General features: G+C 38.6%; 2 protein-coding genes across 9 annotated transcripts in view; one reads left to right on the plus strand and one right to left on the minus strand.

Moving 5' to 3' along the window:
- Positions 1 to 16,753, minus strand: part of MAPK8 (mitogen-activated protein kinase 8) — a 162,546-nt gene that overhangs the window by 98,728 nt on the left and 47,065 nt on the right. The gene's annotated exons all lie outside the window — the stretch shown is intronic.
- Positions 1 to 16,753, plus strand: part of FRMPD2 (FERM and PDZ domain containing 2) — a 77,495-nt gene that overhangs the window by 41,664 nt on the left and 19,078 nt on the right. For 2 of the 8 annotated variants that reach the window (XM_027815324.2, XM_027815325.2), the window contains exons 24-36: positions 1,353 to 1,446; positions 1,936 to 2,021; positions 2,212 to 2,359; positions 3,433 to 3,647; positions 4,924 to 5,022; positions 6,215 to 6,579; positions 9,209 to 9,503; positions 10,432 to 10,590; positions 11,239 to 11,413; positions 12,526 to 12,736; positions 13,937 to 13,974; positions 15,893 to 15,979; positions 16,419 to 16,483. In XM_027815324.2, coding sequence (XP_027671125.2) covers positions 1,353 to 1,446; positions 1,936 to 2,021; positions 2,212 to 2,359; positions 3,433 to 3,647; positions 4,924 to 5,022; positions 6,215 to 6,579; positions 9,209 to 9,503; positions 10,432 to 10,590; positions 11,239 to 11,413; positions 12,526 to 12,736; positions 13,937 to 13,974; positions 15,893 to 15,979; positions 16,419 to 16,483 — 2,037 coding nt within the window. Of the gene's footprint in view, positions 1 to 1,352; positions 1,447 to 1,935; positions 2,022 to 2,211; positions 2,360 to 3,432; positions 3,648 to 4,923; positions 5,023 to 6,214; positions 6,580 to 9,208; positions 9,504 to 10,431; positions 10,591 to 11,238; positions 11,414 to 12,525; positions 12,737 to 13,936; positions 13,975 to 15,892; positions 15,980 to 16,418; positions 16,484 to 16,753 lie in introns of those variants that run through there. The other 6 variants (XM_027815327.2, XM_027815326.2, XM_027815328.2 and 3 more) reach the window with 6 other exon arrangements.

Consider the following 16,753-nt stretch of genomic DNA (forward strand, 5'->3'; position numbering starts at 1 on the left):
CAAGTGTTACTGTTAATCTTTCAGTGTGTCTGTCAAACTGTTACATGACCAAAAAGCAAATAGAGAAGTGTATTTATGTGGAACAAAGATAGAAGATAGGCTGATAACAGAAACTGTTAGCACAGCATCTTTCAAACCTGTCTGGTTGATTGACAGAGAAAGCATAAAGTACTAGCTCTGCTTATTCCCCAGCTCTTGCCTGCAGAATCTGTGAAAGAAGTGTGCTGGCATAAAGCATGTGGCAGGACAAGACCTTTTCATCATTACTCAATTTGAGAACACGACTTACCACTGAAAGTGGAGTTTGGTCAGGGAGGGATATAGCCAGAGTCACTAGAAAATGCAGCAGTGCAAAGAATTCTCCAAGTCATGACTGGTTTTGCTGCTCCCCTGGAGCTCCTGGAACTCAAAGGCTGTGTCAGTACAAGCAGATTTCACAGGACCATGGCATGGGCTCAAGCACTTGCCCACAAGCACCGTTTAACTGTTGACAGCACCAATATGGCTTTGGCCTGTGCCTCAACAAGCAGTATAACAGATGCCATCCTATGCTGGGTGGCTGAAAGTTTAGCTGTGTGGACTCAAGAAATGCCATTATTCTTTCTCTGAAGGCCAGAGAAAGGTCCCTAGCCAATTTTATTTCTTAATATAAGGAAATAAAGTTCTCTGTATATTTAGAGGACCGGAGAAGGCAGTAGTTGAAACTGTCTGCCGCATTTGAATAGTAAATCCTTGTCCTGGCTATCAAAGTTTAATTTACCCCTCCAGGCGGAGATGTCTTTACAGTCTTGGCTGAAATGGAGTGGGAACCAACAGCCATTTCATTGCCTGCAGAAGAAATTGAGGGTTGCTTTTTCATTTGAATTTGGCTAGGGGACATATATGGACAGAACATAATTCTTCAGCTAATCTGGAATTCCTGTGAACTATAGACTGTCAGGTGGCTGCACAAGTTCACGTCCATGCTTTATGTATTGTGTGGAAGGTTAATAACTGCTGAATGGATATTGAATAGTTTGGAAGCTGGGCTAAAGACTGAGTGAAAGATGCAACCCCATCTTTACGTTAGCATAGGGAAAAACATGTGAACATTTAGTCAATGTTTTTATATAGCCACATAGAAATGCATTGCATTTTCCTGAGGAAAAAACCCAAAGATTACTGCCTAGGGAAGTATATTACAACTAGATGGGACTTTGGAGTAACATTCTCTTTTCTTTTTTTCCTATACTAAAAAAAAATAGTAAATCCTAAAGCAGTTGCTTTGCAATGGATATGTAAGTTGCTTTGATTTTTATCACAGGAAGATCATGTGAAGACTCCACTCTAATCTGTGGGCATATGTTTTGCAGGGTGGAATTAACACTAGTGTGCGTCACGGTGGAATATATGTGAAGTCAATTATTCCCAGGGGACCAGCAGATAAGGATGGACAAATAAAGATAGGTAACATGTCTGGCAATAAAACTCTGGGCTGCAGAACTCAATGTTAGTGTGGAATGCTTGCCACAGGGACAATGAAACACATTTGGGATTGGAGGTGATACAACTGTGAAATGTAAGATGCAGTCTATAATTCCTCAACCTGTCCCTGTACTACATGTAGATATCCCACTGAAAAACCAGGAGCCTCATACTAATATTATACAGTTAGTCTCTGTAGCTGCACATCAGGCTAGTTACTCTGACACCTACTTTCAGTGTTGCTGTGATAACCAGATACTACCACTGCATTTACTTACAGAATATCCTGGTATGTTTTAAGTGCTAGTTATGGAATGCTGTACAACAAGCAGTATTGCTTTCATACAAAGTAGCATAATTTAACACATGTAAGCATGAAGAACTATTGCAATGTGGGGAGCCTCAAGGTTTACACCTATTGAACTTGAACATCAAAGCAACTTGCTCCTTTTTTGTTTTCTTTTGTGTCAGGTGATCGTCTGCTGGAAGTAGATGGCATCAGCCTCTGTGGCATCACGCACAAACAGGCTGTGGAACACCTTAAGAAATCTGGCCAGGTTTGTACAACAGCAGAGCTCAGTAAGATACCCAGTAGAATAAAGTGCACTTAGTATGAAGCACAGGAGCAAGCTAGGCCAAAAGAAACTCACTCTGCCCCCATCCAACCCCATTCTCCTACAAGAAAAGTGAAAAAAAAATAGACTGAGGGTTCACTGTGTAACTGGAAGCTGTTCATCATTGTTTTAGACTGCCAAGCTGGTTCTAGAAAGGGGAGACTACCAACTGGCAGAGCCATGCTTGACTGCTAATGACAGAAAGGGGGACCAATGTGCAGTTGTTTCTGTGGCAACATCCTTCACAGATGGTACCAAGGACTATTGCTTTTTGACAGATGGTGAGTACTAAAAAGGGAACTCAGGGTGACTTCTTACAATGTGCAAGGAAGGAATGAATGAAAATGAAGTAATGAAATTTCTGTGGGTTTCAAGGAACTGCATACTGAATAAAAATACAATGTGCAATATTAATGGCATTACCAAGAATCAATTCTGAACAAAATTATTTCCTATGTACTTAGACTTACAGTTGTTAGATATAGCTGAATTTATCGTAGGCATAAATATTGTATCTCTAAGCCTCCACAACATGGGGCTGGCAGGGGACATCCCTGCCAGTAGTCTATAGCACTCTGGGGCAAGAAGCAGCTGCGCTGGCTGCCAGCCTGTCACCCAAAGAGAGCACTGCCAGCACAACTGCTGATGCTGTGTCAGTGGTGAAGCTAGGGTGAACTGCTGACCCAGGGCAAGGACTGGAGACTGCCATCACTGGAGACTGCTGTCACTTCATTTCTTAAAAGCAGAAGATTCAGAGATCACTTTCACTGAATTTAGCCAACAAGTAAATACTGTATCTTTTACTGTAAGGCTGTCTCATAACCAAGTCTGAACCATACTTTCCCATGGGGCAGGTACTCCCCTACATTGTCCCTAGCAGAATGGGGTTCGGCTGCAATGTGGTATTTGGGAAAGGGCTGGTCTGTTGTTCTTGTCTGGAAAGAGCAGTAGCTTTGAATCTAGCTTATGCCGGTTAGTGCAGGCAGCTACAGAACACTCACACTCTACAGCTACAGCTCTACCCAACACTTACAGAAGAATGTCAGAAAACCATAGCATTTGAACCTTTTTATGTGATACAAAAGGTTTCCTCCTTTATGGGCTTGTACCAGATGGCATAAAGTCTGCGAACACACAGTGGAATAGAATCCAGTTCTCCCCATTCTGCCTGTACAATTTCAAGGGCTCATATAAGTTAAAGGAACACCAAACTCTTCTTCTGCCATTTATTATTGGCAGATCTACCTCTGCAGCACAGAGGACAAGGTCTGCTGAAGGTATAAATTTACATCAGCTCCTTAGGGGGCACATATGCCACACCTCTCAATCTTTTTCCAATCCCTGCTTTGAACAGATAACATATTCGAAGTCAAACTGACAAAGAATTCTGGAGGCCTAGGCTTTAGCGTTCTGCAAATGGAAGGAGATGCTTGCGAACACCTTGGAGGAGCTATTGTCAGGATCAAAAGACTGTTTCCAGGGCAGCCAGCTGAAGAGAATGGCAAAATTGAAGTCGGAGACATCATTTTAGCTGTGAATGGGAAACCTATTCAAGGACTCTTCTATCAGGTATCAGGCAGTACTATCACTGGGAGTCCAGATGGGTAACATGTTAATAAAGACAATGGGATGAAGCTGCATTTAATCTTAATTATCACCATAAGGAGTCAGAATTTGCATATAATGAGTTTGATTTCTATGTAGGATTCTTCTCTAGAATTCTTATAAATAATTCCTTCCTAACAGAATATTTACAGAGAATTTCTTCAGCTACTTAATTTGTAACTTTCTACTAGTGATGCACAAAGTCTATTGTTAGATGCACACCAGTTGTTAATTAGTTGGAATCTTTGTTGCTTTTATGCATAATTGAAACATATTTTCCCTGTGGTCATTTGTGCTTTGTAATGTCACGCTAAATACCATGCCCTAGATTCAAATCTCTACCAGGTGAGGTCAATCCAGTGTAACTTCTTTACCTGTAAGAAGAAAATCTATACCCTCATGAAGAAATTAAATGGTAAAAAAGGACTACATGTTTAGATTTTTTTTTTCATTGTAATCTTTTCAACTCATGAAAAATCCTCGAGTTTTGTATGTGAATATGCATTGAATATGTATGATTGGTAACAAACAGACCACTGTCAGCTCATTCCTATCTTTAAATAGCAAGGGCAAAAGACAAGGTGCCGTAAGCCCTAGGCACCTGTGGGGGTGCTGCAATTGTACTCTATTTTTCACTGGTTTTATCCTGACCTGGACCCTGTCCTTTTCCAGCAGTGTCTTGCTCCCCGACATACAGCCTCTTCACTCAGTTTGTGCAGATAGGCAGACAAGGTGTTTTGGCCTACAGCATTTTTTTCCCCTCTAGATTAAGTATTTCACCTCCTACTGTAGTTGCAAGTGGAATGCTACTGAATATAGATCTTATGTCAAGGAGGAGCTTTGAGAAAGTCTCCCTTTGGTTATGTCAATAAGGCAGTCTGTGGAGCTATGCTGATATAATTGACTAAAGATGTGTCCTTGCCAAATGCAGTTTGAATTAATTTGCCTGAAAATCCTGTTTTCTTCAGGAAAATAATAATTTAAACCTATGTGTCTGTTGGTAGAACAAAAGTTTGTAAACAGAACTGACTTGATTTTAGATACACATTCACCTAAAAACTTTGGTCCACTTATATGACAATCATACAGTAGTGAATTTTGGCCCCCAGATACTGCTAAGAGGCACAAATACCAGGAATTTGGTATTCAGAATAAAAACTGTCTCCATCCCAGTTGGTAAGATGACTGGTGCTATAGACTGTGTTCCATAAGAAATCTAATATTCCTTCTTCCTGCTTAGGATGTCCTACACTTGTTGAGAGGAGCTCCTCCAGAAGTCACACTACTACTCTGCAGACCACCAAAAGGTGTTCTTCCAGAAATAGAGCAGAGTGCCCTGGTAAGGCAAAGCTTCTGTCAGTAAAACTTGCTGCTGTAAACCTGGAAAAACAGTACTACGTTTTCTATTGTCTTGAACAAGGCAACCTACCCTTTTCTCCAAGACCCTCTATTCCATTTTTTTCCTTTCCCAGCTTCAACTCAACCTCTAGAGTTTAACTGATTCTTCCTTAGCAACCAAAATAATAGAAAACCAACAGATGTGAAATGTGTTTATCCAGTCCAACAACTTTTGAATTGCAGTACTGTCAATGAAAAGAAACAGCACATTTCCCAACAGCACAAACCCCCAAGCAGATCTTCTAGTGACGCTTCTAAAAATGCTCTACTAGATCCTCAGCCAGAAACTGCAGATATTCTCAACTGCAGGTACTCTGACTTGTGGGCTTGAGGTAGCTGTATTACTCCAAAAAGTGAGGAAAATAAAGAACATTTCCTGTCCAGGCTACCTCTTAATAAATAAATGAAATAATGATTTCAACTGGTTATTCAGCTTCTTATTGATAATTAGCAGAATTTCTGGGGAGGGGGACACACATGACAAACAATAGAGACTGCAGAAACTAAAACAGTGCCATTAGGTGTCCTAGCATCATTATTCCTGCTTCTTGAACTCAGCTCAAGGACACTTACACAATACTTTTATAATGAACATGCATTTGCATTACTCTTACTCCATATAACATGGCCCGCTCATGGCTCCAGTCCCACCAGGATTTATAAGAACTGTCCACGGGCAGATAGAAATGACTGCCAGGACCACCTCCAGATAACAAACTGGCTCCTGTTGCTCTCCTGCAACATGCCCTTGGCTTTTTCTATGGGCAGTCACACAGGAGTCAGATCCAGAAGACACTTCTTCACAATGAAGAGAATATAGACACAAAGTTGAGGCATGATATGAAAAGAAATAAAAAGGGGCCATCTCTAACAAAGAATTCATTGAGAAAAAGTGAATTTGTGTAGTAGTTGCCTAGGTGGAATTCCTGAAGAATGTGGAAGACACATAAAGACAAAACAACCATTTCATGAGAGTACCTCCCCTCTATTCTTTCCTTCCCTTCCAGCTACCATTTGATATTTTCACACTCAGATGCTTACTGATACTGCCTCTTCAATTTACTTTGTTCTTAAAGGAAAGAAGATGGGAGATAAAAAAAGGGGTTACACTAACTTTTCTGTTATTTTGGTAGACTCCAGCACCATCTCCTGTTAAGGAGTTTGTGGCAGAAATGCCAGGCAGGACAGAGGTAGGAAATAGTATGGACCAGTCTACCACTGATGGAGGCAGCACCTCCCCAGACCTTGAAGACTGCCTGGACTCTCCAGTGGCAGCAGATTTCAGTGAACCTCCTGAAGAGGACAGCTCAACTTATGAAGAGCAGGAAGCTGAGTTTCAAGAGGAGCCCATACAGAAACTTATGACTCCCAGAGAAAATTTCTATAAGCATCTTTGGAAGTTTCATCAAGAAGCTGCCGGTTCTGAAGCCTTCCACTCCTTAGAGGAAGAAATGAAGCAGAACTGCTACTCACCATGTGAATTTGTATGGGCCAAAAGGTAAGGAATACTGAAATCTGCTCTGCAGCCTTTCCTCTGGCTCTTAAGAGTTTTGAAAGTGAATTGCTTAGGTTTAAGTACAGGGTTATCTGCTTCTAATCACTGCTGATTACTAAAGATTTTGTTTTACTGTCTTACTCTGACTATCCTAATCTGCTGTCTGTATTTACTCTCATAAGAATTTTGTGTAAGTCTGCATTGCAAGACAGTTGTAAGAGTACTGCACTATATAACATTCATGCTTGTTCAGCTGAAGCTGGCTACAGTTTGAAATCAGTGGAAAGACTTCTTCATTTAAATGGGAATCACAGACTGCAAAAAATACAGGGCAAATGGACTCAGCCTCCTTTTACAGTTGTTTGGATATACCAGACACTGGCACACAGAAGACAATCCATTCCATTTTAATCATCTTTTCCAGTGCAAAAGAATATAAATTATCACAACAGAAAGGACTGACAGAAAGACAAGTTAAAGGTTTCCTAGAGGTCTTTAACTTACAGCTCTAGTAATTTTATCTAGAAAGGAATTCCTATTTTTCTACACAGTCATTTGAAATCTTTTTATTATTCTTGACATTCATCAAGCATAGAACCAGGCAATCTCTGGGGGTGTCAGCACTAGCTGGCTGCAAGTCAAGTTGGGCCATAATGGCAATTCATACTTTTAGCTTCTCTCTCTTGAGAGGTGAAGCTTCACCCACATTCACGAGTGAAGCTCCTGCTTACATACATGCTTCTCTACTGCTTTTAAAAGTTCCATGCTCAGGGTTTCACATGGAAAATTCCTTTCACTCCTCATCACCACCAGTAAGAACCTTTGGAAATGCTGTTTTGAAAAACTTTAACTCCTTATTTTCCCTCTGAAGTCCAGATGCAGGGGTTACTATACTCCAAAAGAAAGTTGAGCTCATCAGTGGAGCATCCTGCAGGACCAAGAGTCATGTTATTCCCCATGGTGATTTAGAGATGGGCTAGAAGCTGTGTTATGATGAAGCCACTGCTGGCTCATTGCCTTGAGCTTGTGTAGCTCTGACAAACACCTTTCATACCCTCTGAAGGTCAATCAGGACTCCACTAGCGTATGACAGCTTCTGTGACACCCACATTGACCAACGTCCACTGAACACAACTTTTTACTGACTCCAAAAGAAAGGAGCAGACTGCATTTGCTGTTATCCTTAAACATTTCTTTTAATTATCCCAGTCATCTTCCACAGTATTGTAAGTATCTGTTGTTCAGCTATTAAAGCACAAAAGCACAAAATGTCAGCTTCGTTCTCAGCTTTGCTGTGCTACTGGAGATGGCAAACTTTTCATTTCCTCCCTGCACATATATAAGCTAACAGACTAGATTGCTTCCCTCACTGAGGGCATGCAGCATGAGCCTACAAGTTTTTCTTATTTTTATCAGTATTTCAAAAGTACTGTCAAAGGCTACTAGCTATGCTATATCCAACCAAAATACCTGTTTTGCTACTGTGCTTTGTATTTTGCTTCAGACTACAGACAACTTCTGAAACAAGAGCGTAACACCGGGGATCTTCTGTGATTTCATGCAAGACATGCAATTTGTGTTCCTTTCAGTTGTGCATGTTTGCTTGGGAGATGGTAGACACAGTTCAGTTCTATCAGAGAGCGGAAAGATTCTAGGCAACTGTTACATATGAAAGGACATGGCATCTTTGCTATATGAAGCATTAATAAAAGCTATGCCATTTTAAGTGTTTTTAAGATGTATGAGGTTTAGCTATATTTTGGTAAAGATTGATATGAAGAAAACACATAGTTAAAAAATAAAATAATATGTGTTCCAAGCATTTCTATTAGCTTTAATGATAAATTTAATGGGAGACACTGCTATAGTAGTCTATTGAAGTTTATTAATGACAACAGACAAAACAATATTAAGCACAACACACACGATTCAGTCTGGACTTGCATCCAAACTGCTGAATACTGTGTCTCCAATATGGTGGAATAAAATCAATAACATTTAATTCAAGTAATTGAACAAATCCATTGATTTCTGTAGGACAACTCTTATGTTTCAAGGCAAGCATAAGAATAAAATCAAGCTTACAAACAGAAATCAGGACTAGTACCTTTTATGGAGAGACAGTAGTCACATTATATTTCATGTTTGTGGTCTGTGCTCTGGTTATCAAGGAAATACCTTCAGGAACCAGGAATGTGGCTGGCATTCCTTTTTCAAGAAAAATGCAAATGTGAAAGTTGTAGTAGTATTGTAATGTGCATATCACATACCAGATAAGTTAATTAAGTTGTTTATGGCAGATGAAATAATTAGTGGTCTAGGAATTATCCAATTATCCTTTTCAAGAAGCAACAAAAGTATTAATTAATGTCTTTAAAAAAAAAAAAAGAGTGCAATATTTTGCAAAGGCTGTTTTCAAATTCTGAAAGATTTTTAATCTTTTAACTACCTTTGCAAAATACTGATTAATTATTTATTTTTACAGTATCAGTGGAGGACCCAGACAGCAATTTAATACCATAAACAATACTTCAGTTAAAATTAAAATAAGGTCATGCATAAGCAGTAGACTTTTCAGTGCCCATCTAATAAAGCATATAGAGGAAAACACCAGCATCTTTTTATTTTCCAGCCACAAATTTAATAAGAGTGGTGATGACCTATCAAACACAAAATGTATGCCCAAAACTCTCTCCCTAACCCCTATTGATGAAGAGTATCTCACTGTCAGCTCAGCATCTGCGACCTCACTTTCATCGGGAAGAAGCTCCGAGACACTCTGCACAACCATGGCAACCCCACAACCACGTGTTTGTGGTCCCTTCTCATCATCCCTGTCTGCTAGAGAGACACATGACAGTGACAATGAATGGGAAGACTTGGAGGAACTAGAGGAAGAGAAAGAAGAAAAGGAAGATTGCGCTAGGGTATGTGATAGGCACTAAATTATTAACAGGTAGAATATGACAAGGGAAAAGAAACAAATTTAAAAATGCAACATTCTTAAACATAAATTTAACATAAATTTTAACTCATTATATATGCTATTTTTGCATGGCTTTTTTTTTTTTTTTTTACTTTCCTGAATGTCCATGATCTTAATGCAGACCTTCCACTATGCCCAGCGCTCCAGAATTCTTTACCATTTCCCTAGGGCCATCTCCTTGCTCTTGCCATCTTACTATTTCTTCAACTTTCCAGCACTTTGCAATACTATTCCCAGTGTACAAAGGCCTTTAGCCCTCTAGTAGCCTCTAAAATTAATTGGACTCAGCTACTTGGGTTTTTTCTGTCATGTTTTAAACCCATGTGGAAAATAGCTTTGTTACACTGATGTCCTGATAAGAAAGTATGATCCTTGTGCTAATTACTATTAAAAATACAAGGGTCAGTCCTGCCAAATGCTGAATATCTTGCATTCCTTCTGACTCTAATGAGCTCTGAATTCCTACGAATTTGAGAGCACTAAGGACAAAATTTAGCTCCAGCCATTTCCTTTAGTGGGACAGCAATAGCAATAACAACAATAATCTCTGCAACCTACTATTGTAATGCTGGTCAGCTCAGAGGACTCCAAGCCTTTCTTTACACATTTCAAATGCCAAAATTCCAGTCCCTGATGGCATTCTCTGCCTTATTAGGCCATATCAATCAATCACCATGAAGTTCCACTAGGTACAAAAAAAAATAATTAATTCTGGAATAAGTCAATGACAGATCAGAGAAACCATTATGTATGCTCTTGTTTATACCATCTGAGGATCTGATTCCTATCTGCATATAAAACATGATGGAAGATGTGAATGAAGCAAAAGAAAAGCCTACATCTAACATATCTTGTACTTATTTTAATAGGAAATGGAGATCTTTGTGACTTTGACAAAATCAGAGAACAACGGTTATGGATTCTCTGTAGTTTTTAACAAAGTGGACACCTGCCTCTATGTTGATGAAATCTTGAATGAGCCTGCCCTGTCTGATGGAAGACTAAAAAGAGGAGACAGAATCATTATGGTATGGTAATTCCTTGAGTTTATACAGAAAAGAAAATACTTGCAGATCAATGTCATTTAGTTTTGCCTTTCTTCCTTTCGTAGAGTCCAGTTTATCACATACTTAGGCATGCAAGTGCAAATGAATCATATAATAAATGTAATTCTGCTAACTTCAGTAGAATAAATTTTGAACTGAATATATTGTATGACCAGGCAAATAACACAAATCATCTAGCAGCAATGTAAGACAACTGAGACATCAAATGCCTTCCAAATTAAATGACAAACTGAATTAATGTAATAAGATAGGTGACATACAAAGGATGCAGGAGTTATGTCCTTTGTAATGTATGAATAAAGCTTGTTTTCAGCCTGGTTAATCTTTAATTTGTTTCACTAGACTGTCTTTGTTTTTTGCTACAAGACCTTGAGTTCCAAGAAAAAAAGAGCTATTTTTATGAAAGCTCTGCACTCAGAAAAAAATAAGTTCAAAATAGAAATCTCACTGCAATCTTAACTGTTGCATTTACTCACATCAAATACCACAGCAAAGCAGCAACATGAAAGTGAAAGCTAATTTAAGTCCATATACACAATTCAGAATGGAGAGAGAAGTACAAGGTGGTCAATGAGATCTATGACATCATTTTACTGATTTGTCATTTAGGTGAATGGAATTGATGTCACATCTTTACCATGCAATGAAGCCCTGACTTTACTGCAAAGCTCTCCTCCTGATCTGCACCTTGTGGTTGGTCGTGCTGACAGTCATCCACGTCCCTCTATTAGGCCAGATGAGATTCCTGAAATCACTCTCACAAAAGGTGCCAATGGACAGCTAGGTGTGTGGTAAATACTATGCATGCTATTTTGGACAGAGATTACAGCAATCGTAAGATAATCATAAGCAACTGTGGTCTTGGATCTATATGATCCTGAGTGACCTTGACACCTTTTATGCTCTCTGCCACCACCTGTGACAAAGGAACGGAGAGCATTATTTTGGGCAAGGCCTTAAAGGGGAGAATAATATCTCTTACTAGACCAATGAAGAGAGTTGCAAAATTGATCTTTATATTATCATCCTATCAGCTGAGCTTTCTGGAAGATCTCTGGTCTCATATTTTCATATTACTGATATACAGAAGTAGTTGGTAGTTAGATATTAATGTCTACTACCTGCTGAGATACGTAAAAATCTATTTGGAGGAAAAGGGGGGGGAAAAAAAAGAAAAAAAAGGCAAAGTTTGAGAAGAATGAGCTACTGGTTAGGGCAATAGTTTGCTATTCAAAAAATCTCTACTCAAATTCTTGATTCACCACAGACACGAGGCTTTATCTACATTGCGCAATACAAGTGATTAAAAAAACCCGCCCACAGTGTATCTTGGTATGTCAGCAGAATGTGGCAAGTACTGCACACAGGTAGAACTGTAGACTCAGGAAACAGTATAGCTGTATTTGCTCAGGTACAGCATCCTGTTTCCAGTTCAGAAACTAGCTTGTTCAGAGAGTGCTTGAATATTGTTCACAATTCAGTTTTGCACTGTATAGGTATCTCCTTAGTTGTATGCTTCTGTTCCCTATCACACTCTAAAGATTGCAAGGCGCTTAAGCACTCTGGTAATGAGGGAGTTACTGCTATGCAGCTAAGTGTCTTACTCAAATGACTATTCAACATCAGGTGAAATAAAACATTATGAAACAGCTGAAGCATAGAGATAGACAATACCATTTAAGTTTTTTCCATACTTTTTTAATATCTGTTTTCATTTCACTATCCCATTCCAGCTCTTATACCCTGTCTCACTGGGGTAAGACTGTTATTTATAACATCAGTGATTTGTTCAGCCTATCTTTCAATGACACACATCTATTCCATTAGGCTGTATGTCACTGACAGTGACATTCAAAACACGCTGCCACAAAAGATGCTTTCTCTGCATTATTCTAGGCTTGAAGCTGACAGGAGGAGCTGGAAGCAAGTTACAAGGCATTTATGTGCTAGAGATAGTGCCTGGCTCTCCTGCCAGTGTGGAAGGCAGTTTGCAGTCACAAGATCAGATTGTTTACATCTGTGGACTGTGGACTGAGGGCATTAGCCTGGATGATGCAGTGAGAGCGTGTGAAGCTGCCACCCAGAATGTCCAAATCAAAGCCACAAGGTAAATCTGAGCAGACAAGGTAAACCCAAGTATACTCAATCTCAATCCTAATGTTGAAGCAGGTTTCTAAACCTCAACAAGTTAAACAATAAACCCAGGACAAACTACAAGCAAAATGCTTTACCTCAAAGTCTGAATGTTGCAACTTGATACATAACATCCATAAGATATCTTAACTCCTCATAATTACAACTAACAGAGCACAAGTAGACGCATACAACATAAATGAGAACTCTTCAGACTTCATCATCCAAACACAAATATGAACCCTTTAACTGCCAGGCTGGCCACCATTTTCAGATATCCTGTTCTGTAGGGAAGATCTTTTATATTTCCACCACTAGCGCCAACCTTCTCCATACAATCTCAGATTGACAACTACAGGCAAGAAACTACCTCTGATGGGAAACTCCAAGTTGGTTACTTCCAACAGTCAACATGTTAGAAAGGTATTAAAAATGCATCATTTAATCTGCCACATGTAACAAAAAGTCATCCCAGACTTGATCAACAACCTGCAGTTAAGAATTTCCCTCATCAGTTCTTGGCTGCAATTTAGATCTATTGTGTGTTCTACAGTCTGATATAGCACCAGCAGCCGTCCCGGACTGATACAGAAAGAGCTTCCAAAGATCTCACAGTAACCCAAAAACATGTGAATAACTAAGCTATATAACCAGAGAGAGCAATAGTATGTCTGTCACGGTTGTCTTAACGTAGTCCAAACTTTTATCAATGTTTTGTTAACTTGCACTGGTCTAGCAGATGAAGAAACTGCAGCGTTGTTATACTTCTTCCTGTATAAGCAGTTAGTAGGCAACACACCCTGATCATAAGAATTTACAATCTAAGGAAACAAACAGCAATAGGATAAAGGAAATTACAAAAGATTACTCTCACTGTATAGAGAGGGAACCAAAGCTGAATTGAAAATGTACCACAAAGCAGTTCTGTATTGGGACAAATGATTTAACATGTTCGTTCTTTCCCCAACCCATTTAAATGAAACATTTCACTGTTGTAAATACAGTTACATATTTTATATACTGATATAAATGCTCTTTAGGAAAGCATCATTAACAAAATCATAGAAGTACAACTACAATTTAGACAACTGACTTTCTAAAAATATTTTTCATATGTGCTTTACAAAGCATGCAGCTCTTAATGGCTCATATATTTCACTTTTTCTGCCCCCAGAAATGGCAATCCAGTGGTTCCTATAGAGCAGAAAAATAGTAAGTAAGGCTAATATTTTTGGTTTTCAGTTCAAAACTTGCTTCTGATTTTGGAAATAAGCATAAGGTATTGATTCATTGCATTTTAAAAGTTATTAACAGACTGTACCTTGGCATTCAGTATTTCTGTTATGGCCATCCTAAGGATCTGAAGAAAATTTGGTAGCTCTTTAAAGATAGAAATAAAATGTATAGTCCTCTTAAAAAAAACCACACCCAAACACTATTGCATTTTGCATAGTCAGTTTCTATTTTTTTTAATTTGTTGTTATTAAATGGGAAATTTATGTGGTCATTATTTCAACATCTGTTTTGATTGAAACTGTTCTCTAAGGGGTTTTCCAGTACTTTTTGAGCCCCTATTTAATATGAGCCACTACTTCATCATCTAGGCCAACGTTTTAAACTGTTATCAATAAACCTATAGAAAAATCAGAAACAGGCAGCACAAATATCTCTTAGTTAATACAAGAGCATACCTATCAGGGGACAATATTTAATGTTGTAACTGTCACAAAACTTCAGTAATAATCTGCACTACAAAGACTTGACCAGAATTGCTCTAGCAGCAGAAGGGGTCTCAGCAAGCAGAGGCTGCATCTGCACCACACCATCAGGTGGAAGGATAGGTGTCATGTCTACATCACTGTGTAGAAAGTCTGTTATCTATGCAAGTAATACTTTGCAGTGTACATTTGGCTGTGGTGTTACATCAGGCCTAACCCCCAGTTTCATTTACTTGACTCAATACCTGAATTTTTTTTAATTCATGCAAAGATGATCTGAAAAAGTAACCCTGGACCAGAACTGCTCATATGCCTACATTTGTCTGAATACTGGCATATGGCTACCTCAAGAAATTATTCCAAGTTAAGCTAGTTAGGGATTTCCTACTCAACAACTATCCATGTCTTTGGTTTTGTAAACTGAAGCAGCTTATTACACTTACTAAGAACAAGCCTCTTTGAGTTTACTACAAAACACAGATAAAGTTATGTGTACTCTCAGTTACTGTGGTATAACTAAAGCACAGTAAATGTGTATCCTGGTAGGACCTTGTTTACCTATCCTTGCTCCATGAGCTTTGCAGATTCCAAGATTTCTCAAGACACCTTCAAGATAGGTTACTGCATCTGATTCACCTCTGATAAAGATTTATGAACTCTACAATAGTACAGTTACCTGCTTCTCTTATAAAACAAGATTCTTCCTTTTTATAAGGCACTTAAAAAAATCTATAGTAATTTTGTATTTGGTGTTCTGTTTGCTATCATCTGTGATAGATTTGTAGGTAAATCTATAATAATTTGCTATTAAGTAAGCAAGGTTTCATTTTATAGACTTAGTTACAAAAATGCATACTAAAATTGCAAAGGCAACGGGGAACTTTTTTTTTGTTGTTGTTGGGGTTTTTTGTTTGTTTTTTTAAACATAAGAACACTCATCATTTTCTGTAATTCGTACAGTAAGAGTACTTTATGGAAGACAACTAAGATGACCAAGATATGATAAAGCAGAACCCCAAAACTATGGGTGGGTGGGTAGAGGTAGGAGTGTCAAGAGTGCATATTGTCTTCTTACATATCCATCTCTGCAGACATTAACACACCCTGCTTCTTCCTCTGCCTGATCACTGCCACATGTCTAGAATGACTCAATCTGATGTCTGATTGTTGTTACAGTTTTAAAAACAGCAAGGACTGAGATGCAGTATCTCTGCAATTCACAACAGTATTGTTTATATCACTGTGCAAACTGGCAAACTTAATCATGCAGTATGGCCTCAAACTGCCTCAAATGGTATCAATATTGGATATTGATGCTTTGTTCAATAATCTAAGCACAGAGTTTACATTCCCTTATGTACATAAAAGTTAGCAGGAGGCCTGTCAGAACAAACCTACATGTATGCTTTTAGGGCCACCTGCTGAGACTGAGAAACCCAGTACTTTTTTCTCAAATGAAAACCTGAATTCCCAAGAACAGCATCTGCTGCATCAACATGGTAAGGCACTTTGTATTTTCAATTAGGGTTTGTAAAATTTTGTGCCCTCTCTTGGAAAGAAAGTAAGTCTGTATGTGGTTCCGTAAGCACCTGGGAAAGTTTAATTCTTCATAAACAAAACTGCTCCCTCAGAGTTTCAGAGAACATTTATACATTACCTGTTGTCCATTTGGTGTCTCTGACCCTGTAACATGCAGCTTTTAAGGCTTGATTTGGAACCTGCTTACTGGAAGGTGAAAAGTCTGCAGGGATAATGCACAGACAGCTCAATTCATGGTTCAGCAGTGTAAGCCCACATAAGTCCACAGGATTTTTTTTAATTTATTTTACATGTCAAATATAAAATGTATCATTATGTCTCTGAATATTATTTTAAGTTTTATACCATAGAACATTTTACCAGTACAACTGTTTAAAAATTGTTGCCGCTTTTTCACAGAGAAACATTTGGATGAAACAAATTATGGTGCTCAGCAAAACACTCCCAATTCTCCAGAATGTAAGGTAAGTGACAATTTTATCAAGTTTAAGACGGCCCATCAAGTGAAGTGAGCTATATGGAGGGAGACTTTTTTCAATAGTTTTATTCAATGTATTCACTTCCTCTCCAGTTTCTTTGAAAACATGAATCTAATGCATTTGGAGAGCATCCTGTGAAGTGTTGAATTGCTTCAGCATTCATGGACTAGAATGTGCTGAGCACTTCCTGGGGTCAGACTCTTCTGTTGCCAGTTTTCAATGTATAGTAACACTATTTGACGAGCTTAGTAATAT

Source organism: Falco cherrug, chromosome 9 (genome assembly GCF_023634085.1).
Source record: "Falco cherrug isolate bFalChe1 chromosome 9, bFalChe1.pri, whole genome shotgun sequence".
Classification (NCBI taxonomy): Eukaryota; Metazoa; Chordata; class Aves; order Falconiformes; family Falconidae; genus Falco; species Falco cherrug.